This window comes from Haemaphysalis longicornis, unplaced genomic scaffold, assembly GCF_048455015.1.
Source record: "Haemaphysalis longicornis isolate Haplotype H1 unplaced genomic scaffold, Haemaphysalis longicornis Haplotype H1 scaffold_10, whole genome shotgun sequence".
Taxonomy (NCBI): domain Eukaryota; kingdom Metazoa; phylum Arthropoda; class Arachnida; order Ixodida; family Ixodidae; genus Haemaphysalis; species Haemaphysalis longicornis.
In genome coordinates, this window is record NW_027526204.1 from 107,646,416 (window position 1) to 107,671,275 (window position 24,860).

The window sequence follows — 24,860 nt, forward strand, 5'->3', positions numbered from 1 at the left end:
GTCATGAATAGTTAGTTAACATTGAAGATGTACACATCAGAGATTTTTGTTTTGCTGTCAAAGCAAGGGTTCCAACCGGCGGAAAAGGCACAGTACCCTTTACACGGCGGATCTGTTGTAAGTCGAGCATTTTTGTCCGTCTCCTGAAGGTTTAGCGTCACGCAGATGTAGGAGCAGGTACCCAGACCCACCAATAAAGGGTGCATGGGTCTCAAGTATCTAAAAACTCAGGAGGAGCATTTCAGAATGAAAGGCAGAATAAATGCCTCTATCTTGAAGCACAGAGCACTGTGCAGATATAACAGATATGAAGTAGTGAGAGGAATCTGGAAGGGAGTAATGGTACCAGCACTCACGTTTTCAAACACAGTAGTGTGTGTCAAATCAGAGATTCAATCAGGGCTAGAAGTAAATCAAAGGGCCGTAGTTCGATTAAAATTAGGAGAACACAGTAAAACAACAAATGAGGCAGTGCAGGGAGACATGGGATGGGCATCCTTCGAAGTGAGAGAAGCACAGAGCAAAAGATGTTTTAAGAACGACTTAGAAATATGGATGATCAGAGATGGGCAGCCAAAGTGTTACGGTATCTTTACATGAAAAGCGTAGACACACAAGGTAGGAAAAGAACCACAAGGCTCAGGACAAAGTATATGAAACACTGAAGTGCAGGGGAAGCGACCAAGGCAATAAAAAATGAAGGGAAAGAAACAAACAACGACCAGGAAAAAGAGGATGGATGCGAAGAAGTCCTTAGATATCTACAGAATCGGGAAGCAGGAGATCACAAGGGAAAAATTAATATTCGATAATACCAAAGGGAGTGCATTGCTTTTCAAAGCCCGAGCGGGTTGCTTGCGGACAAAAACGCTTATCCGCGTGGCGGTACAGGAAGAACTATGCGCAGGCTGCGTAAATGAGCCAGAAACAATGCGACATATTGTAACGGAGTGCAAAAGTATTCGTCCAGTCCTCAGTGATACAGCCATCCAGCTTCCGAAAGCCCTTGTCTTTAAGGTTAGCGGAAAAGTGAAGTGGACAGCAGTAGAGGTTAAAAAGAGAAGGTTAGAATGTTGGTGGGAAAAGAGCAGAGAACAATGTGGGAAGACAAGCGAACAAAGAAGTCAGACTAGCCCAAAAATTTCGTAAAAGTATTGTCTTTTTACTTTGACATTATTTTTATTTATTTTGTTTGTATTTTTTTGGCGATGTGATTGTACAGTGGTGTTGCGACTAAGGCCGTTGTGCAACGCCACCCCGTTACAATAGGAAAGTCACTAAGCATCATCATCATCAGCATGTTGCTCCCCCTCAAACTGGTGAAGGGGGGCTCCCACAGCTCGCGCACAGTTGCGGATTTCCTCGCGTGAATCGGAGAATTTGCGCGGCGATGGCGCTGCTGTTCTCGCGCTGGCGTACTTTGACATTCGCGAAAAGAGGGCCACGGCTTCGCTGTTTCGGAATATTTCACTAGGCCTCGTTCATTGCCGTGCGCTTCATACGGAAACAACTCCGAAGGACTGCGAGCGGCGAGTCTTCATAACAGTACTGCATTAAGGACGCACTACACCTGTCACTATGGCTGTATGGTGGATGGCTGTGGCAAACATTTAGGTCATTCAGCAGATTTTGTCATGCGCGTAGCACAGTGTAGAGTCATTCACACCCTCAGAAAAATTTTCACTGTCTCTAACTGACATTATTACGCTTAAAGAAAAACACAATGAAACACCCACTTAAGGGTGTTTAGTCATTTGCAGCCCTCTTTCAAATCCGAAACTCATAGATGTCGTGTTAGAGAAGGTGTTGTAACCACCGAATGCAACGTGTATTTCGGGTTAAATAGAGCATTATAAACGACAAAACGCCTTCTCACGAGGTGTTTTCTTCGAGGTTTGTTGGATTACACGTTGTTAATAGACTTAAAATACCCCTAATGGGTATAAACCAATGCAATGTATACGTTCGGGGATGTATCTTACACTCGCGCATGTCGAGGGAGCCGCCTTGCTTGAGGAAGCAGTGCATGCTTCTTGGTAGTCCCTGCTTCAGGTGTCCACAACATCGGGCGAGTTCGTCGGCAAGATGGTCTCGGTGGATGGCGTGGACGTGTACCGCTGGCTCGGCGTACCATACGCCCAAAGCACAGCGGGCAAGAACCGCTTCCGCAAGCCCCGCCCGATCACCGAAAAGCAGCGCACCATGGCCCAGGAGCCACGGCTTCCGTGCCCTCAGTTGGTGAACGGCAAAGTGGTCGGCAGCGAAGACTGCCTTCACATGAACGTGTGGGCTCCGAACGGGAGGTCAAGAGCCGGTTCAAGCAGAACCCTAGTGTTGGCGTCCGTCAGCTACTGGTTTCAGAGGGGATCCAACAACGACCCCGACTGGGCCGAGCTGGCAGCGAAAGGTAACAGCACCCTAAGCTACAGGTTATTGATGGCGGTGCATTGTAGACAAATGTCGCGAAATTCCGGGCTAACACGTTGATATTCGCGCATCTCGTTGGCGTTGAAACTCCCAATTTTTTCACGTTTGTGTCGATATTGGAAAGGGTTCAAAACAATCCTATATAAACTAGATTGAACACATTTTGGAAGGTTGGTCACAAATAGAAATTTCTTGCTTAAACAGCTGCTGTAGTGAAGGAACTTAGTTAACCCACGGATTATAAATTGGCATGCTGCAGGGATGAGGAATGCTGTGGTCGTGTAACGTTGTGTATCTTTCCCAGCACGTAGACGTGCGTGTAGAGAAGGGCATATGAACAACCGGTTGTACGCAACTTACATCGTAAAAGGAAGCTCGCTGTTTGGAAATTTAGTAATTTACCCTCGCCCAATATCGCTTGACAGATAGTTAGTTGGTTCATGCTAGACGATGGAATCACACTACGTAGAGAAAAGGACGAATATTAGAGTGTTAGATGGCGATCATAACTTGCAACGTCTACTTTTGCATGAAACGAAAATACTCATATATACTTCCCGCCAGGGTCACACGCAAGCAAATCAAGAGCCCCAACACTTGTTTCGGCGTAGCCAAGATCAAAGGGCAATCACAGCAAACAAAGCAATTCCATTAAATGGGGTAAACATAACAGCACACACCATACAATAGATTCAGTATAAAAATAAATAAAGAGTATAAAATCAGCAGTTGTCATAATTTAGACAAATGATTAAAAGCAGAGCCACAAAGGAATAGAATCACTTAACAGATTTGGGAACACGAACGCAGTGAACAAATTAGAGGGTGCGTATCCCGAAATTTGGACGCTGACTATATTTTCTGGTGGCTACTGTTTTATTTACCGCGTTTTATGGACTGGTTTCCTTTGTTGTGTTTGACTTGTCGTCTTGCTTACGCCGAAAGCAGTAGTGCGGCTGTTAATTGGCTTGCGGGTGAGCACAACACATACGTAAGTATGTGTTGTGCTCTTCCTGTCGCCCTCCTGACTTTGTCCTCGCCTTTCCACCACTGTTCCTTCATTTTTTCAATCATTTGCTGGCATCTCAGGGGCGTTCTGTGATTTTTACATGGCGAGATTTCGTTGATGTTTCATTGACCTCATTCTTGCACACTCTTCATATATTCACAAGGATATCTTCGATTTGGATTCCTGTAACTTATTACAACGGTCAGCGGAGATACCCTTTTGCCGCCGCTTCAAGTACCACGACCACGCTCTGTGTGATTTCTCGTTTACAAAACACAAAATAGATATATCAAGAATAGTCTTTAATGGTACCGGTGACGTTAGCCTCGCAAAGGAGCCTAGCTTATTAAATCAGAAATTGTTCCACAGGGAGTATCCCCAGTGAACACATTGCGTGCCGGCACATTAGGAAAATATTTAGAGACACGCTCGTTCCAGCAGACATGCGTCACGAATATGGCAGGCAGGTAATAAAGGAACTAGAAAGAAAGCGCTCATAGTGAACACCCGTAATTTCTTAAGACAAACATGGGCCGCATACTTGCAGGTGTGGGCAATACCGCCTTTTTAACACCACAAATCTGACAAACGACCTTCCGGCGGTGATACTGCATTGCGTGGCAAGCCGCTGTTTTATTCACGTGCATTGAGTAGAAATTACGATAAGACGGTTGAAAGGGGAATTTTAGATTAGTTAGCTGTCTGGTGAGTTGAACGTAACGCAAGCGGATATGATCTGTCTGAAGACTTAAGAACCAAGTGGCCACACTGGGGGAAGAATGGACGAAGTCAAGTGGTTTCTTCGCGCTCATAGCAGGCTACTGGCAACCGCATCGTAGGAAATGGCGCGCTAAAGGCCGAGCCACCGTGATCCTACGGCACAGCGCGCCACAGCTGGTAGCCAATGGTCGGCAGGTGGAGACGACGTCGACGACAGGGGAGCCAATGAAGGCGGATGCGGTGGCGCGTGCGTGCAAACTACAAACCCAAAAATGGACACCTCCGAGAATAGCAAAGTGGCTTTACCAAACGTCACGTCGGGTCCTCTTCGAACATTTCTTTCTTCCATGGTGAAGGCGCTTCGTCGTTTTGGGAGGTCGCCCTTTAGTGCTTTTATATTCCGCGCACCCACAGCCACCTCCGCTTTCACTCGGTTGCCTGCCTTCTACTTCGTATCGGCCTACGAACCATTGCATACAGACTGGGGCACGCATTTCCGTTGGGCCTAGGTGGGCCGGCATTCGGTGCCGTTGCTAGGATGCGGTGGCCAGTGGCTGTGATGAGCGTGGAAAAACCACAAGACTTAGTCCACGCTTCCCACCATGGCCTCTCTTAAGCTTTTCTTTTCTCCATGGCGCTGTCCGAATCCAGCGCCAGCGAACAGTACGAAGGCGTGAAATCAAAGCAGTCAACAAACCTTCCACGAATTCATAACGGGAGCAGGAGGGGAGGGAAGGGCTTCGAGGGTTGAAGTGGACAAGCATAAAGTGCACATCATGGTCGGAGCAATATCCTTTGTCGACTTTTGCATTGAAGGAGGAGGATACGCTGCACATTCATTTTACGATTTCGTATTCCCGTGAAATCGAAACAGCCGACGTAGTGGTGATGTCCCCCAACATGCGACTTGGCGTGCTCGGATTCCTGCACCCGAACGAGAGCACCGTGAAGGACGTGGCGAAGGAAGACGCCAAGGAGGCCGTGAAGTGGGCGGTCGACAACGCGGCTGCCTTCGGTGCCCGTCCGGACGGGGTCGTGCTCGTGGGGCATGGTTCGGGCGCGTACATGCTGATCGAGGCGGTTACGAGCCTCAACATCAGGTGCACCCGAGCCATCTTGGAGGGTCCTGTGCCTGGCGCCTTGTGGCCTATTAACATGGTGCGCTCACGCTTTCTTCCAGTCTTAGCCGGATTTCTTCGATTTTTACGGTGCTTGCATTTCAAAGAAGTAACGTTACCTTGCCGAACTTCCATGGGTTCACATTTTCCAGTGCCGTCCGATGTTACACGTCTATTGGAGATCCACCTTGCCCTGCCTACCGCGAGACGTGACCCTACAAAGATGGTGAAAGGAAACAGGGTGCCATGGACCCCGAGCTCAGCACTACTTCCTCTTCGGTTATCCAGGGTCTTGCTCTCACACGGCCTGTTTTCGAGAATTACTGTGGGAGGTGCACCGGGCTTGTTAAGTTGTCAAATCTACAACTATACGTGGAGAGAAAGCAAGGCAATGTTTGTAAAAGGTACCTCGCTGTTGTCCCGCTTCCCGTGAGACGCTCTTTGGTGCAACGGGAGGGCTTCGCAAGACAAAATACAGTTAAACCTGGATGTAACAAAGTTGACAAAAACATTCGCAATTTTTCGTTACAACCAGGTTTTCGTTACATGCAGGTTTCGAGCTAAGGCTCGCGGGAATGAAGCAGAAACGAATCCAAAATGCTAGACATCAGTGAAGGTGAACTCACCCTACATGCATTTATCTCACAGCTAAAAACTGCGTGAGCGGCGACTCGTGCTCCCGCACAAGTTAAGGCCTTTACACGGCGCTCCAAAGAAGCCAGGTCACTTGCCCCTCTATTAACAAGCGTAACTTAAGTATAACTTTTGCATTTTGGCCCTCTTAGGCAGTCCCTTAGGTTAGTCTCATAATCAGGCAAACGCTGGAAGAAGAGATCCAGCGCCGCTGGGATTTCCGTATAGGGTTATGCTGAATGTAAGCCTTTTTGAACTTAGAGCTCTTTACCGCACTCAATATTGTTGAGAGGGTGCTAGATGGGATACAACACCAGGTGGCAACATTCTTCTTTCTCGCCAGCGGAGATGCAATTTCGAATTGTGCGCGTTTCTTGGAAAAACACAACGTTTCATTTCCTAGCAGCAGCACTCATTACCGACGAACCGATACCCCAGACAGAGGTGGAGACGCGCCACTGCACGCCGACGAAACGGCCTAGCAGCTCAAAACCAGAGCTCTTCGATGTAGGCAGTAGCGAAACTCCGCCTCAAAATACAGCCCGCACCTGGACCCCCCCCCCCCCTCCTTTGGATCATGCGTATGGTGGCGCCACTGCGGCCACCGCACGCACTATCCAAAAAACAAAATAATTATTCAAACTGACAATTTAACCTTAAATTTTGTTTTAAATGTGCATAATTTATTATTGTTGTACTTCCATAATTTATTCATTGCTGTCGTAACTGCGGTTTTTTGTGGATAATGTTTCTGCGTCTGCGAACTGCCTCGACGGGTTGGCGCTTGTGCGAACACTCCGGCGCGACATAGGTACTACCTGAAGTTCTGAATTTGCAGTTATCGCTCGGCGTCCATCACACTGTGTGCCAAAACTAATCATGTAACTGATCAAGTGGCTCTAAATAACCCCTTCGAGCCTGCGTCAGGGCATCGAAGCGAGTTTTTAACTTTTTTTGCCGCCGGAAGACCGCAGGTAACGTGCACCAGACGACACTGCGCAGGCAACAACGCATCCCATACGCGATTTTTTTCTTCTCTTGGTTCTAATGCATATAAAACACTCGTGTGATTGAGCACATTGGGCGTCTTGAGCACAAAAAATTTACGTGAGCACCCAAATACCATTTTTCGGCCAGCTCATCGAGCGGCGAACCACGGTGTACAGTTTATTTTGTCGCAAACAGATGGCGCCACTTTTAAACAAGATCCAAAACAGTGGACCAATCGCGGGGCCACTTTTTGATGCATGGGGCCTATGGGAAGTTTCGCAACTCCTACATCAAGTAACTCTGCTCAAAACTTCAGTCTGGAACCGAAACTGAACTCCCACGTGGAAACGGATGGTAGTTTGCGGTGGGGGCACAAAAAAGTAAATAAAAACTAAAAAAGGCCTCGAAGGCTAGTTACCCTTGATAGCTGGTGTGGGGTTCACGCTACACAACCGGAACCAGAAGTGATGGCTACGTTAGCCACGCCAAGGTGCTAGCCCCCTCCATTCATCATCACCATCTTCGTCGTCATCATCATCATCGTGGCGTTCCGTGTTTAAGCGATTTGAGATATTTTCACGGCTGCTAGCTCCTTACCGTAGTGCTAGCATGCGGTAAATTATATCATTTCTCCTTCCGATCTTTGAGAGAAAAGTGCAAAAAACAATGACGGATCAGCTCGCCGACTTCGTTACATCAAGGTTTTCTATTCAAAATGCATTCAAAAATGCGTTGTCAAACCTGGTGTAGTTTTATGTACCATGGCCCTCTCTTTTTCTTCTTTTTTCTCTTGCTGTCGGTTTCTTTTTAATTTTGCAGCTACTTCCTAGTGTACATTTTGTGTTTTCAAGCAACCGTGTTGACAGAACGGAAGCGAGATTTTACGCACGCGCCGTGCGTCCGGAGATCGTATCGGAGCTCTTTGGTCGACCCACTGGTCTATGGGTCAAAGCATTATTTTTTTACATGACACCATTGGTCCCAATAAAAAAGCTTCCGCTGTAACCATTATATTCCGGTTTCTTGTACCCACAGACAACCACTAGTGTGTTAATGGGCAACGCCAACTAAAGATTGAACGTTTCTCTGCGGTACATGAGGGACTCTCGGTAATGCATTGTTGGCCTGGACATACCGCCATATGTCTCTCCAGTGGATCTTAGAGAGAGAGAGAGAGAGAAACAACTTTCGCTGAGCCCATTTCAGGTGACGCTCGCAGGCGTCAGACGGGGTGGAACCCTATTCACGAGTCCCATATGAGTCCAATAGCTCCTGGCCCCTGGACGCGAGCTCTTGCTGCGTCGACAGGTCGCGGCTGGACATCAAGATCTCCCATCGCTCGGGTAGGGGGGAAGGGGAAGGGGGAGGGAAGGTAGAGAATTCTTGAGCTCAGTACACTCCGCCAGTATGTGCGGCAGGGTGCCTTCCGTCTTTTTGCAGAACGGGCAGATGGGGTCGTGTTCTGCCGGGAACATCTTGTTCAATAAAGCTGGGTGCGCCAGTGACCCCGCTTGTGCGCGGCGCACTATTGTTTGTTGCTTGCGGTCGAGTTGCTGGTGCGGCACGGGAAGCCTGCACCTGGCGCTCCTGTACAGCGTGGTAATCTCGCGGTAGCTCGTAACTGGGTGCGGTAGCTCCGACTCGTCCTCGGCCCGGTCTGCTAGTTCGCGGGCGTAGTGGTCGGCGAGGGCGTTGCCTTCCACTGTCGAGTGTGCCGGAACCCACACGAGCTCTACGTCTCGTCCCGGTGGGCTGTGCTTTGCGAGAATTGCTATGGCCGCGTGGGAGACGATTCCCTTGCGGTAGTTGCCGTAAGCCGTCTTGGAATCTGTGACGATCGTATGCACGTCTCCGTGCGTGAGGGCGAGAGCGATGGCCATCTCTTCTGCTTGGCTGGCACCTGTCGTCCGTAGCGACGCGCTGGTCACCAGCTTGTCGATGGTCGTGACGGCGGCCACTGCTTTGCTGCTGTGCTGGGGAAGTGCGGCGTCCACGTAGAGGACCCGGGGGTCTGCTTCCAGCTGTCGGGCGAGTGCCTGTGCCCGCGCGGCACGCCTCTCGTCGTTCATGCCGGCCTGAATATTGCGCGGCACGGGCTTGGTCTTGAGCGCTTCCCTCCACGGCGGAGGTAGAGGGTGCTTGGGTATCTGTGGTTCGATGGGCCAACCAATCTTCCGAAGGACTGCTCGGCCGTGCTCAGTCTGGCTCAGTCGCACTCTCTGGTTGGAACGATGAGCCTATATGAGCTCGTAGACCTGGGGCCTCGTGAGGCACCTGATCGACCCGCTGGGCAGCAACCTCACTAAGGTTCTGAATACCTACGACGGAGACGGCCGCAAGCTCGTCGCAGACCTGACGGCGCGTTACCTCAAGACCGATAGGGGTAAGTTCCAGATCCCCGAGACGTACGACGGCCCGGCGAACGACAAACTCGACGAGCCGTTCCCGCTGGCGGAACTCTGGAATGCCATCAATGATAGCAATAGACGCAGTGCTCCTGGCGGAGACACGATCACTTACACGTTACTCGGCAATATGAGCGACGGGGCGGCCAAGAGGCTCCTGGGCCACATCAACAGGACCTGGGAGACCTCGCTGCTGCCCATGGAATGGAAAGAGGCGCAAGTGCGGTTCATCCCCAAGCCGGGCAAAGCCCTCACAATCGAGAACATGCGACCCATCTCCCTCACGTCGTGCGTAGGGAAGGTAATGGAACGCATGGTGCTCCGTAGACTCCAAACCTACCTAGAAGAGACCAACCAAATGCCCGAAACTATGTACGGCTTCCGGCAGCACCTCGGCGCGCATGACGTCCTGGTGCAACTGCAGGAGCTCGTGATGAAGAAAGCCACTCGGAGCTCGCCACGCGGGATACTGGCCCTCGACTTAAAGGGGGCATTTGACAACGTGTCCCACGCGAGCGTTCTCGGTAACCTCAAGAAGACGGGATGTGGCCAACGCACGTTCGGCTACGTTAAGGATTTCCTTAGCAAGCGCGTGGCGGTCATACAGATTGGAGGAGAGAAGTCGGACCCGATAGAACTGGGAGACTGGGGCACCCCACAGGGTTCCGTCCTGTCGCCCCTGCTATTCAACCTGGCCCTCCTCCCGCTGCCAAGTCTACTCAAACAGATCGACGGCGTGGACCACGCGTTCTACGCCGACGACATTACGGCGTGGACGAGTCGCGCGGGATCCGAAGCCTGGACGGAGGAGGTCCTGCAGAGGGCGGCAACGATGGTCCACGAATACGCCAAGACCTGCGGGTTGTGCTGCGCACCCCAGAAGTCGGAGCTCCTCATCGTGCAGCCCAGAAGACGCAAGAACGATGCTGAGCCGAATGTGGTCGTTACCATCGACGGCGTAGACGTAAAGCCCACGCAGCAGCTGCGCATCCTCGGTCTCTTGCTACAACGAGACGGCAAGGCGACAGCGGCCATTGCTAAGATCAAGATGGCCTCCGAACAGGTCACCGGAATGATCCGACGCGTTGCGAACCGGAACAGAGGACTTAAAGAAGACGACGCCTTCCGCCTGGTCAGAACGTTCATCGTGTCTCGCATCGCCTACTCGGCCCCGTACCACCAGCTAACGAAGGCGAACAGGAACACGCTAGACACGATCATAAGAAAAGCCACCAAGACGGCTATGGGCCTGCCCCAGTACTCGTCTACGCAGAAGCTGCTGGACATGGGGGCACATAATACAGTGGATCTTAGTATGCAACTCTACGGTACAGGCAGAGGTCGGGGGCTTTGAAGGATTGGTAATTTGAACTGGTGGTTGTCGGATTATGCCGAATGGTCATGCTAGGGAAAAGTCATTAAGGTGTATGGGCTGGCTAGGGCAGACTTAGCGGGCACGGTGCGGCAGTTACACGTAAGCATCACGAGACGAGAGTCCGTCCACGGTAGTCCTCACGCTATATAGAACGTGCCGGCGAGCATCCATCTACATTGGCATTTACTGCCATTATCGCCCCAAGCTTCTGCAGCAAAAAAATGAAAAGCTCATACTAGCACGTAAGACCTCAAGGTAGCGAAGCTGTCTACAACCTTCACGACCGTCACGAAGGTTTAAGTCTACGATTGCAGCAAATTTGGTACTTCTTTGGTGCCGCAACGACCTTTGCTCCACCATTGTTGCTATAAGTGTGAGCTTCTTTCATTTTTTTTTTTTGAAGTGATAAGTGGACATCACCTTTGTGAAGGCGTACACTATGACGCGTCTTTCTCGTTCCGAGAAACTGTTGCCATGATTACGGCGAACGCTGGTGTTTCTCTTGCCAATGTGTGCGAATCTCCTTAAGTTAATATGCCAGGCTTGAGAAATGTGTGCCGGGGTGTGCTGGGCTGTCGTCGGGAGGCGCGCACACAAGAGCGCCGGGCACTTTATATCTTATCTCTGCTAACTGCGGGTGGTCGTCCCGAGGCCCGCGCTCACGTGGGCGCGTTCGGCAATTTCTTGGTATTTTTAACTGCAGGCTCTAATCTTGAATTCACCGCGCAAACAAGAAACGAGGACGATAGGGATGGAACGACACACAGGCGCTGAATAACAACTGAAGTTTATTGCTGTGACGTCTGGCATATAAATACAGCACAATTCAAGGCAACAAAGAAATCGACACGTAACATGTGAAAAAAAAATCATAATTCCGCCACATCACTGCCACCATGTGCTTACAAACCGTTTAGACAGTTGATTTCTTTTGATGATAGCGCAACAGGAGGGACGGTTACACACTTTGCTTCTCTTTTTGCTATCTTATGAGCCTCAATTATTTCCCTCGTCAGTTTATGCTTATTTCTACAAAATATTGTGGTACTACTGAAGATAGGCTCACCCCCAGGACAGACCCTACAAAGTACTCCCAGATGGCCGCTTTTGCTTTTTTCCACGTTGTAACTGTGTTCTTTTAGCCTATCATTAACACATCTCTCCGTTTGCCCGATATATTCTCTGCCACACAATAAAGGTATGCTGTATACTACGTTTGTGGCTCATGGGATGAACTGTCGTTGGTGTTTTTTCCTACAAACCTGAGAACTCGGGTTATCGCTGTTCACGTGTCTACATAATCTCGAAAGTTTATCTGGAGCTGAAAAAACAACACTTACATCGGCACGCTTGGCAAATCTTTTTAGATTATGCGATACCGTATATATGTACGGCAGTACTGCAACCTTCCCTTTCTTTTTGTTATTCCGAGCACTTTTTGCCAAGTTACATTTTATTTTGACATGTTATGTGCCGATTTCTTTATTGCCTTTATTTCTGCTGTATTTATATGCCCGACGTCACAGCAATAAACTTCAGTTGTTAGTCAGCGTCTGTGTCGTGCTCTCCCTATTGTCCTCGTTTCTTGTTTGCGCTGTGAATTCAAGATTATGGAACACCAACTTTCCCAAGCATCAACTTTAACTGCAGACACAAAAATTACGACTTGCTCAAAGGCTTTGCTGTTAACAAAAGAGCGATTATCTAAACTCCCAGAAAGATACAAAATGTGGAACCACAACATGTACAGGAAGCGCCCCGGGTGCTTTATGGCAAGGCAAAACTACTTTATAATTTTATGCCGGAAACTGAGACGTTACATTAGAGATAATGTTTTCTCTTCACATCTGTACACGTTTTTTCAGTACTCCTCGCGTACAGAGAAAGCCTAGGTTTCCTTTCGAAAACCGTGCCAACTATTTGACTGCTATTTCCCCCAGCCTAAGTGATTAACTGCACGAGTAATGCTTGCGGTTCATAAAAAAAACCGGGGCGCAATCATTATGTAACTACAGGTGTGGTTAAAGCGGAGCTTTCTCTGCCTCCCTGATGATGACCATCCCGTGGTCAAAACACAGTACAGCTAAGCGGACTTTGCGTAATAAGATTTAAAAAACAATGATGATGGCCAGCGGAGGCTCATGAAGCGTATGAGTTTAGATTCTCGTATGAGTTTTTACTAAATTTCCACTGGGTCAAAATTCAGTCCACTCATACGTCAACCAAACAATTCGTCATAAAAGGAAGCTTCGCGTTCAGCTATCGTCATGGTTAGACAGCGGAGAGCATGATTTTTCAACAGTGGAGCTGGTCAAACTTCCTTCTGTTTCTACGGATTGTTGAGGGGAAATTCCGCCCGGCCAAGTGGTGAGGAGGAAATTGCTGGGCCAAGAAATGTGAGAGTAAATGGCGAGGACGCAAGAGGCCCACGAGCAGCTGTCGGGAGTGCGGGCTTCAAGAAAACGGCGTTCGCGAGGTCCCGGAATCACATCCGATGTGATTCCAGGACCTCCCCAACCCGGGAAGCCAATAGGATTGCCGTGACGTTTACGCCATGAAACCTTCAACCTAACCTCTGGGCGGCAACAAGTGCGAGGGGTGCTATGTTAGCAGCCGCGGGAAGCAATAACATGACCTGGCCATTGGAACGACAAGAACGCATCCCGTAGTCGGAATCAAACATGGATCGCTCGTATTATGAAGCCGGCAACTATCCGATAACGCCCTACCATCGCACTCCGGGTGGTCAGCCTTTACTTTGTGGTCGTAGCGCAGGCGTTGGCTTTCGGCTTTACTTTGGCTTCGGGCTTTAGCCGTTTGAAGACTTTAAGAGGGCGGATTGTGGGCCGTCACTTAACTCAACTTGCATGAAGGAAGCTTCTGTCTAGAACTTTATTTTCTCTTAAGAAGCAGGCAGACCTAAGAAAAGCCAAGTTAAAGTTAGTGACGACCACCAGCTCCACTGATTCCCACTCTTCGCATCTAAATTTCGATGGCGGCTTAATTTTTTACCCTGGAATTTCTGACCAGAGAGCAGCTTTGGACCTCCCGAAATCTGCACAAAACTCCTGTGGACAGGCAAATAAAAGAGGCCCTATATTACAAAGCTTGTGTCCCTCCCTGCGCGACACTTTGAGGATTTATTTATTTCAAGACCAAGAAATGATGAGAAAGCCCATGTTGCCACGGTCGCTTCCCATTTCATCTCTCTCCGGTTGAAAGATCACCCTCGAAGCCTTTTAAACCATACTTGCGGCGGTTTGTGTTCTACCCTACTCTTATATTTGGCCTCAAAACACCATATAATTTTATATCTCCCCACTGCCACCTTGTCTACTCAGGGCCAGCTGGAACCATCAACGAACCTGTCCACCTCTATCAACTGCACCGGCCGGTGGAACAGAAATTCCATTTCGCTGCATTGCTTAAGGAATACTTCTCTGGAGGTGCTGCTGCCAGCGGCTGCAGAGCTGAAGTTTGGCTTCGCACCGAGCTTGGGAGATCTAGGACAGTTCTCGAAGGGACCGGAACTTGAAATACCTGAGGTCATTGCTGGCGTCGACATCAACCAGGTAACGGAGGCCATACACATTCGTAGAACTATCTTAAACCGGTCGTAAAGACCAAATAAGGTTTCGTTCATAAAAACAGTTTTGCTCAAACAACTGACAACCAATTTATCACAAACTTCAAAGTAATATTCACATATTACGAGAAATAGCTGAATCAGTGTATACACGTTCTCCAAAGCGGCGGCCTGGGCGTATACTTGTTGGACGATGTGACGTCACTAGGCATTGCTGTCTTTTTCGGACGCGTTTCTCGCCGTGGCTTTCAATGAACCGGGACGCATCGGCGAGCGCCGGAGTGGTTTAAAGGGACAGCCAACCGATTTTTGTCGCGTATATGTTCTCTAGCTCATATGAAAGCCAGCGTTTTATATAGCCCGGTAACAACAAGCAATTTTTAAACAAACTGGCGGAAATAATTTTAATTTGGCAGCAAACTTCCTGAAATCGGAAGGGTGGCGGTTCGTAGTGTCGAAACTTGACACTACAATATGTGTCCCTGTCACGTGACCTACAAACCTAGCAGCTACTGTAACTGCTGAAACGTTTATTTACGTATTGAAAACCTTTTAACACAAGTATTTGTACAAGCTTAAATAGGATATGTATTTCTAAACATTACTTTGAAAATTCTAAAGACACGCCGCCCGCCGCCGCTAGGTTGCTGTCAGTGTGGCTAACTGAGCCTCCATGCCCAGAATCAACGGCAGCGTTCAGTAAACAGACCCAGCGAAGGAGCTTTGACGATTCTGTCTGAGTCAGTGGCGTTTGTTCTGCCGAAATATTTGATTTCAGTCTCCAAATACACCAACGGCAGCTTAAAAAAAAAAAAAAAAAGTCGCTCCCGGGGAGAATCGAACTTCCCGCCTCCACAACGTGAAGCCAGATTCTACCTATCGTCTACCCCAACAGATGGCGCATTCGTGCAAAATAGACCCTTGCATTAAAAAAACACATAAAGGAACAGGAAAGCCTGCGATTCACACTTTTTTAGCTGGGAACAAGTTTTTAAATATCGTTTTTTATTTCGCATACAGACAAAAGTATGTTGCCGAGCTACTCTATGTCATGGTTGCCAGCATTAGTTTTGGGAGGGACACATACGGCTCGTAGAGCAGAAAATTCGATTTAAAAAGTTCTAGAGCGTTATCAGCAAAACCGTTTCTCGTCAAGGTGCTTTAAGTGATGCCCTTTCATTTGGGATAGAGAATATATACTCGACAAAAATCGGTTGTCTGTCCCTTTAAAGGGCGAATTGTGCAATTATTATGTGCAGAGCACTTAGGGGCTCGCCTTGTCACCGTAGCTCTCTCGCTGGACCCAAGTAGAGCACCACACGGCGTTCTTGTAGTAGCGGCAGTCGTCGCGGCGTAACCCAGTGGCTCCGAAAGCAAAGCGGTTCATATAGTCATAAGCGTTCGAAACTCGTGACGCGCTAGCGCTTGTCATACGTCTCCCTGTTGTTTAGCACAAAGAAAACTGCAGGTACTTTTGAGGCAGAATATACGGAATTGACAGGCCGCGCCCGCGTTAATTTTGTTAGGAACACTCGTTCGGTTGGTTTTTACGTTAGCAAGCAAAAAAAGTGGCCGTGCAAGGTCGGTACGTGCGGGAGGTAAAGCAAGCACAAAAAGAACTGAACTCCCCCTGGCGCTCTTTCAGGCAGGGGGTGCGCGAACACTGCTAAGGCGGTAAATTTGAATTGCATTCGGTGGTAGCAGTGAACAGATGACTGCGCAACAGCCCATTAGTGCGAATCACTGCTCTGCACTTCCGACAGCTTTCACATTGAGTGGAACGACTTAAACTTTTTTAAGTGTCGCTGTGAATGAGCACTTATCAAATGTGTACATATTGTGTGCCAACCTTCAGAGACTACTTAGTCCCAAAAAACGGCCCACAAAGCTGCTTGAAGAGCTGTTCTCACGGGCGCCCATCGCCAAATCGCTGTTCACGCGTTTTATACGGCATTTTTTTATATTTCTATGTGCACAGAAACCATGCATACGTGGGGTGGCAACCTACGGCCCGGGGGCCGCACAGGAGGAAGTATTATGCTGCCCCCGGCTTAAAGTAAGAAGCCAAAGGCTGGCATGGCAATTCTAACCTCAAATGCGGTTAGACAGGAACAAAGCAAGATTGCTTCCAGTTGGCATTGATTCCAGGCTATCTTGCAGGGGATAACACAATACGGTGCGGTGCATTTGACAAAATATCCCCACGCTACGTTGTACAGCCCCTACACATCAAAGCAAAACCGCAGTCGTCAGATGGGACATGTTTTGTTTATAAATACAGCGCGACGTGAAAAACGAACCTACCTACCAGCATCTCTCGATGTCTGAGGCACTTGAATTGGAGCATCTTCATCAGAACAAAAATCTAACGAATCCAATCGTTGGTGGAGAAATCACTGCTGCTGGGGTAAAAAAAATCAGCAGCAACATCTGCCGAAGTCTATGTCACAGCTGTCCGATTTTGCGGAGCGTGCCGAGAAGCGGACGCCATTCTCATACAACTCTCCGCAATGGCGGGTTCAAATTTCACTCTGCGCGCCGTCTCTGCACGTGAAATGTCAACAAAACACAATGAAATCGAGAAAGAAGTTGTCAATATATACGCCAGATGGTCCGAGTTGTCTGCAACATTAACGTTGGTCTGCAAGGCACGGTGGCACGGTCTTTAGGTATCGCGGGACGTTTAAAATCATCGTAACTCCGTGTCTCATGGCCTATGGCGCCATTTCGTTTCGTTATGGCTAATTCGTTTTGTCACGACCACATGCACGCAACGCCTACACACACCCGGAGGCATGCTGTGGAACAAGCGTGCCAAGGCAGATTGGTGTGACGTACACTACGCTTTGCAGCTGCCTTCCGTTACGGTCTCGAAAATTCATCGTTTCCGATGTTCTTGGAACAAAATTCTTCCGTTGGAGAATGGCGATCCAATGACGCCTGGTTTCCGCGTCGCGGCCACTGTGCCGAAAGTGGTGGATTAGGAAACGTTAAACACACGGAAAGTCCTTGTGAAGTTGCGGCCAATGCTACTAGCACGGCGATTCGCCCCACAACGATCCCACCTGGTACATCCGACTACGGCACAATTTTTTCCCCGCGACTTCCACATTTTCTGACTGAACGCTTCGCTGATCACCATGGCAACCTAAACCGTGAAATGCGTGGAGCGTTTCTGCACGCGATTCGTGCGCGTCGGCGTTGCTCGCGCGATATTTTCACGCCCGCGTCGACGATATTGGCCCGAGGCACCCTCTACCTCGGCCAGATAATGAAGCGCAACGTGCGCGGCAGTGGAGTAGCCCGCAGAATTGCGCCAATGGGGAGGCGCACTCTTCGTGGCGGCAGTTTGAAAATGCTCCGGACAGCCGGCTGGCCCCGCCGGAGACGTTTATGCTTACCTCGGGGGCGGATATTTGATTCGCACTTTGCCTAGCGGCGCAGACGATGCGTTATAGTATCGTTTGCGACCACATTATCAGCTGGTTTACTGCACAAGCAACTTCAATTGTTCCTTGAGTGGCATCTTAAAGAGCGATGACAAGCGGTTGGTCGAGCTACCTGCTCCACTTCGCGGCTGCCATGTTGCCGCCGCCTGCCGCGCCGCCGCGCCACATGCAGCATTCGGGCAGTATTCGGGACAGCGTCATCGTGCCGGTGTCGTGCGCAGCGCGTTTTCGCGAGCAGAAAACGCTCCGTGTGGTTCACGCTTAAAGGGACACTGAAGTGAATTTGTCAAGCTCCCGTTTTTGCTTGCACTGCGTAGACTGGCTCAAATTAGCACACTTTTCATCGTTTATCCGGTTGACAAATCGGTAATTATTTTACAAAGCGCGAAAGAAGAAAAACTACCATGCGCGGTTTGCGGCGGCCGCACCAACTAAGGCTGTGACGTTGGGAGGAGGGGCGCCGTGATTGGACGATGCCCAAGGTTAGCAATCACACAAGTTTCGGTTTCGGTTTCGGTTCTGTAAAACACAACCGTTGGCGTTGTTGGATGGGCATTCTCAATATCTCAGTAATCATCGTACCGCGCTTCTGCCATGTTTTCGGCTGTAAAATGCACAAGATAAGCCTCCCAGGACGGCTTGTAGTCGTAGCATTCACTAGCCGAGACCTACGCAGTGCATGAACGCCCTCCGCGTACCCACAGACGCCCAAATGTCATGCGCTTTTCCCCCATATTCGGAGCTTGCCTTCCTCATGCCTGTATCGTAAAAAGCGTGTTCGCACCAGGCCAAGGGTCTGTTCATTCTGGCCTGTGCCCACTGCCTGCAAGCAGTCGGTGCTTATGGCAACAGCACGCCAACGAGAGCTCGCTAGCGCGCCAGTGCCAGCCTGCGCGCGTCTTGTGAACTAGTTCGTGTAGCCATGAACGTTGCGGCCCCAAAAAAGGTGAACTCAATATAGAAAACATCGGCGGAAAACAAAAAAGTTAACTCACAAAAAAAAAGCACGTACCCGCAGGGATTCGAACTCGCGACTCGCAAAACATTTGCGGTGAATTCCTAGCGCCCCAGACCGCTAGGCCACGGAGCGGGACACGAATGCCTTGCTAATATAGGGTATATATTGTACAACCGGTTTACACTTTTATTTAGTTTTGGCATTTCAAGCAGCTTAGGTGACTATTTGTTGTACTGCGATCGTGCAGTAAGCGTCATCCGAGTTTCCACAGTAGCTCACGTCTAGCAATTGCATTTCGTAGACGGAAAAGCGTTCGCAGATGCGTAGTCGTGCTGCTGACCGCTGTGCTTGTTCGCCCAGCGCAAAAAAGTGCTCCCCGCGCCCTAGTTTTACGCTGTACGGTAAAAATATCAGTTTATTTTATTTGCTTAGTACCTATATTGACTTCGCTGACTCTTCTCCCGCCTTCAAGAGGCCTTATATTTTCCTACTGGCGTACCAGTCAGCGAAGCGTCGCATGTGCAACGCTTGTGTGAAGCGACCTTGACTTGGAGCTAGATACAGTGTACAAACAAACCAAGTAAAGAAAGGCACATTCTTCAATTCACAAACGTGTCCTGGCTTCGTTTCAACTAAGCGAACGAATTGCGACAAAGCAATTTTTTTTAACCTCCTTGATTGCGACGACCCACCGGCGGCCGGCGGACGAAACGCTGGGCCGACTGACTCTGTCGGCCGGGGAGCCGTGCAGTAGCGCAGCCGTGGCGCAGCCAATTGGCAGCTCATCCCCTCCTGACGTCACACGAAAACGCCACAGAAAATGGGCGAGCGTAAAGAGAGGAGGACAGCGTTTTCGAATTAGTTTTTCTACTAAATAAAATCGCGTAAACGCGCCTAGAGTGGTCGAAACATGGCCTGGGGACTCCGGACTACAATTTGCGCTAGTAATCCCGCAATGTTTACATATCACTTCAGTGTCCCTTTAAGGCTGAAACTGAAACCGCCCCCTGTGAAAGGGGGAGGTTCCCGTTTGAACCCATTCCTATTTAACCCTTCCCGCTTGTTACCTCCCGTTTCAACCCGGCGCAAAATGACCTTCCCGTTTCGCCCTTTCCCACTTGGACGTTCCCGTTAGAACCCATTCCCATTTAAACCCGGGGCGAAAGAACCTTCCCGTTTCGTATTTTCCTATTTAGCCCGTTGCGGAATAGCGTACTCAGTTTAAAAACACCCTCACTTTCAAAGAAATCGTATTTGGCGGGCTAACCCATTTAATTGTTATAATAGCGCAAGTGTACATCAATGTCGAAAAGAAATGGATAAAAACTATAAACGATAAAAAGATATATAAAAATGAAGTAACCCTACGTATCTGGATACATATGCCACATCTGGCTATAAAAAATCGCAGTCATGAGAAGCGGCGAAAATTATCAACTTACTTTTGCGTTTTATTGATTCTGTTTATTCCCGTCACTCTAATTTACTCAATTAGCATGATATGGAAAACCTTTAGAAAATTAAGCAGCGCAGGGTCGTCTCTAGCCTAAATTTTCTTTAATACAGAAACTTGAAATTGTCGCGGGAATACTACCTCTAAGGGCCTTTCAGACGTTTAGCGAGAAGACATCATAGTAAGACTATTAGGCAGCCAATCAGCTGAATAGCTATTCAAAAGTTATCTTTGTTTCCTCGTGCAATTTCTTACTGGAGTAAGTTAACTGAACAAACAGTGAACTCGGTATCGTTAGAATTTTCCTCACGTATTGGAAATGTGTGTTCTAGTTGAATCATCGTGTTCTAAAATTGGAATACATTACGAATGCATATCATTGTTCTGACCCCTTGCGTTCGGACCCCTTTGCGTCTATTACATATTTATGTCTTTTAGTTATTTGTGTTGGGCGTTTTTAAACTGCGCCAACCAATACTGATGTGTTTTTATGTTCCCTCCTCCATGAGCCCGACCAGGCCGTAAAATATCGGTAAATAAACAAAGAAATCTACCCATTACTCACGTAGGAAAGGCATCAGTAGCCAGTTCTCAGATTTCTGCAGATGTTCATGCCTTTTTAAAAGTCTCTCCTATGGACATCTTTGATCTATAGATCTCTCGAACCCGAAGACAAAGCTACGCTCCAAAGAATAAGCATAAGAGCGGCTGATAAATAAATTTCAGCCGCACGTACGAACACCAACTGCAGGAAAAATCCGATGCGTGCATTACTCAAGATATTGGGTATTTTTCTAGTACACTTACGCCGCTACAAATTTTGCGTCAAGAGGGCAGTATCGGCCTAAAGCATTCTGAAACTTTTATCCGCCCGAAATATCGGTTGATTATGGAAAATTTGCTGCATAAAAGTTTTCAGTGCATGACCCGTTGCTTGTAAGCACATTTTGGAGAACAGTTTCGAAAACGGTAACGCATATTTTCAGAAATTCAAATGGGTTGGAACGATGCGGGATGAAATGAGAAGTGCACTTTGGGAGCGGGTTGTAACGGGAAGGGCGTTTTGGGAACGGGCTGAAACAGGAAGCGCCCAAACGGGAAGGTCGTTTTGGGAACGGGCGCGCACGGGACGGGTCAAGCGGGAAGGGCGTTTCGGGAATGGGTTCAAACGGGAATGGGTTCTTTCGGGATACACCCGTCAAAGGCTAGTAATGGCGAGTGCGTTGCTAGGTTTACTTGTTGAAGGTCAGCCCAAGTGGTCGCTGTAAACGGTCTATAACAGATATTCAGCCCTAGTCACATTCTGGCAAAGCATCGACGACGTCAGAGAATCTTGTCTGTGTGACAGAGGCGAACGTTTAAAGCGACTGCAAATTGGCTGTGTTGTGATATTGGCGCCCCAGTTCGTTCGCTCGTGCCTGCTAAATGTTTTAATGTCTCCCTATACGCCTCGAGCGCGGCCTGTAGGGGCGCCACTGAAATCCCCCTAGCGGCCCATTTCGAAAGCAGCCGCGGGAGTCGCCGGCCCGCTCCCCACTGTCACTGTTGCTTTCGGGGCACGTTCACGACTGAGATTTACCGTTTGTAGGCGTTGGAAATACATATTTCTGTGCAGCAGTCACTCTGTTCGCAAATGTGGTGTGTTTACGAGAGTGTAAATGTGTATGACGCGATCTTAGTCTGGTACATTCAGTCTGTACAAGCGCCAAATGTGCGTCGCAGGTCGGTGTCGCGAAACGGGGATATGCATATGGAGATGATTGGGATTCCACTGCCCTGAAATTTACTAACAGTGTCTCCGTAAGCATAATATCCCCAGATGGTCAGGCCATGGCTATACACTACGATGTAAATCAGCTTTGTGCGCTTATATAACCTAGGGGAGCGCTCACACCAGGCAGCACGCCAGTTACGCTTGCCAATATCATACCTCAGATATTGATCACTACCCTGGACATATAATTCACGAACATTCTACGAAATAAGTACGATGGATAATCCAAAATTATACCCGCGATCAGCGCATGACAAGAAAAAATATTGTCGGGCGTCTTCTCGCGCGCTGAGCGCCCGCACATTCATATATGTTACATATATCCTCCGCAAGCAGCCCGGAGAAGGGCTTCTACAGTAATGCCCGTTCGCGACTAAACGTTTCTTCGAAGCATAGTCATATGACTCAGGAAGGCTGCAGAATCTAGCACAAACGGAAATCAGAAGGCCTAATCAGATATCCCACTCTTCTAAAGACACATTTTATCAGTTTTGAACTTGCATACCTAAAAAAAATGCGTTCGCCGAGGGATCAGCTGGTAGTTGAAGTCTAAAAACTAGAGTGACGTGAACGAGTAGTTTGTGTGTGTGATTACTAAAACGTTCTTTCCTTGAATTTGCTCCGCAATCGTACACAACAATACGTAAGCATCCCCTCCACTCACCCCTCCCCATATGTCTCGCGAAATAACAGTGCATTTCGCACACTAGTTTTTTTTTTTCATTTCTGTGCGAGCTATTTTATTTCTTCCGGACTTGCAGACCATTAATTTTTCAGTGGTTTAATTCGTTTTTCTTGGTTCAACTTCTTGCTATAATGCATGAGTGCAAATCTTTGCCTTGTGCACATGAGTGCACATGAGTGCCTTGGAATATACTTAACATTTTCTCATGGCTTATATTTTTATAAAAGGCACAAGTTATTATCAGGTATTGGGTAATCGCATCCTCGAAATATATTTTTCTACGACGCATATATTCGTAATGAGGTCGCATTCGTTGTCCGCGCTACAAAACAAAACACACCTCTCACTGTGCCAGTATCAGGTTTAAACGAGGCGACAATAAAAAATAATTAGCAGTGATTACAGCTTGTCAGTGCGCCGAAAGGGCTTAGCCGGTTGAGTAAAAGCAAGAAAGAGTGCTCCCACCATGAGTTGCGTTTCCGCTAGACAGAACTTTACCGACAGCTGGCATTCTGTTTGGACAGAACTGTATGGAAAGCATCGAACTGTACAAGATGATCACGTGGCATTAGAACAGATATGACCAGGCCGGTGTCTCAAGTGGCTTAAAGCTCCTGGATCACCTCGCTAAAGTGGCACACAGTGGTTAGTAATCGAAGAGGTCTGAGTGCAGCCCAGTGCACCGACATACCTTAAAAAGATTGTGCCGAGCCCAGTGCACCGACATACCTTTAAAAGACTGTGCCGATACGTCAGGCGTATCCCTAAGAAATTTTGTGGGTACGTCCGACGTACCTATAGATCCAGCAAAAATTAAATTCACGGCACAGTGGGGCTGCAACGGGTACGACGACGACGGATAAAAAGCCTTTTGTAAAACAATGTTGTTAGCACTGCCAAAGGCCCTTGATTTTTCAGACCAAAGTTGGAGACGTTTTGAGGCAAACAGCCCGGTTTGTATTTCGCGCGTTCGTTTTTCGCACTGCCATGATAGTAGTTCGCGTCGCGTCTGACAGATGGCGCCACCAGTCCACGGTGCGCGCGCCGCTCGTGGGACCTTGCTCTCGGTGGTTGCACTCAATCTCTGCAAGAGGTAGCGTCAACATCCCCCTCGCGAGAGGCACGATCAAATGCAGAGCATTTCCGGGGGCGCACGACGTTAAGTAGTTTGCGTTACGTTAATGTTGTTGCACTTGTGGCAACTGCTGACGAGAGAGCGCTCGTCAGCAGTAATTTGAATGAGTCAAGGATATAAGGCGCGTCCGTAGCCTCCCAATCTGTGTCGGCTTTGTGGCGCAGTCGGTTAAGCACCATGTACATTGCGTTCCGCCCGCAGGGTCGAGGGATCAAAACCTGGCGCCGGATGGTGCTTTTTTTTATATATAGTAGGGAGGGGTGCGGTGCGGATTACGGACGCCAACGCGGGTGACATCGGGAGTTACTGAAATGCTCTGCATTTAATTCGCTTCTGCCGGACGTACTCGGAGGTGACAGTGGTGGTATGCTGCTGCCGTCGCCGACGCCCGTAACAGCGGCCGAGAAGGACGCAGAGCCGCGTTCCCGGATAGCTATTGTTGGTGTTTGTGCACCCTACCAAGACGCAGTGGGTTTTGAAGTGACCTAAACGTACTGTTTACTTACAGACGTCACCATAACGAGTTTTTTAGCGCTTGGAAAGGCAAAAAGATGCGAAAGAGAACCGAAACACTGCATGAGGCCCTATGGGATGCGCAGCGCAAATCCCGCCAACTCCGCGGAGAAGCAGCGGCAGGCCGCGCAGCGATCGCAAAGCTCGAGGCGTATTGCGTCACTGTAGCGCGAAATTATGGTATTTCGTAATTTCTTGTATTTTTTATGTTCTCAGTGGTTTAAGTAGAAGTGAGTGAGTTACCGAATGCTAGATCTTCTAACGTGGCCTTTATTGCGTCTCTATTGCGCTAGTAGTGTTATACTTCTGTATTATAGCCACTCGAAGGGCCAGCGCTTGTATTGTACCTCAATTACCCGCTGCTGATAAGCAATAAGTGCGTAAACTTCATCAACGCTGAACGCTTTGTTTTCAACGTGGGTGTTATAATAGTTCAACGAATAAAATGTTGCGGGCTGTTGTTGGCGCATTTCAATACCTAAAAATGAGAAATGTACTCTCCTGGTGCGGTGCGATTACACTCTCCAGGTATGTCAAATAGAAAGAATTAGTTCGTATACAGGGTGTCCCACCTATCATGCACCAAGATTTAAAAAAAACAAAAATGGCGCTGCCCGAACGAAACCTAGC

At 48.6% G+C, this 24,860-nt stretch overlaps 1 protein-coding gene across 1 annotated transcript in view; it reads left to right on the forward strand.

Moving 5' to 3' along the window:
• LOC144160007 (uncharacterized) overlaps positions 1–24,860 on the forward strand; it is a 61,250-nt gene that overhangs the window by 22,158 nt on the left and 14,232 nt on the right. Inside the window, exons 5-7 of the mRNA XM_077691634.1 lie at positions 2,041–2,407; positions 5,031–5,314; positions 9,151–9,522. Coding sequence (XP_077547760.1) covers positions 2,041–2,407; positions 5,031–5,314; positions 9,151–9,522 — 1,023 coding nt within the window. The remainder of the gene's footprint in view (positions 1–2,040; positions 2,408–5,030; positions 5,315–9,150; positions 9,523–24,860) is intronic.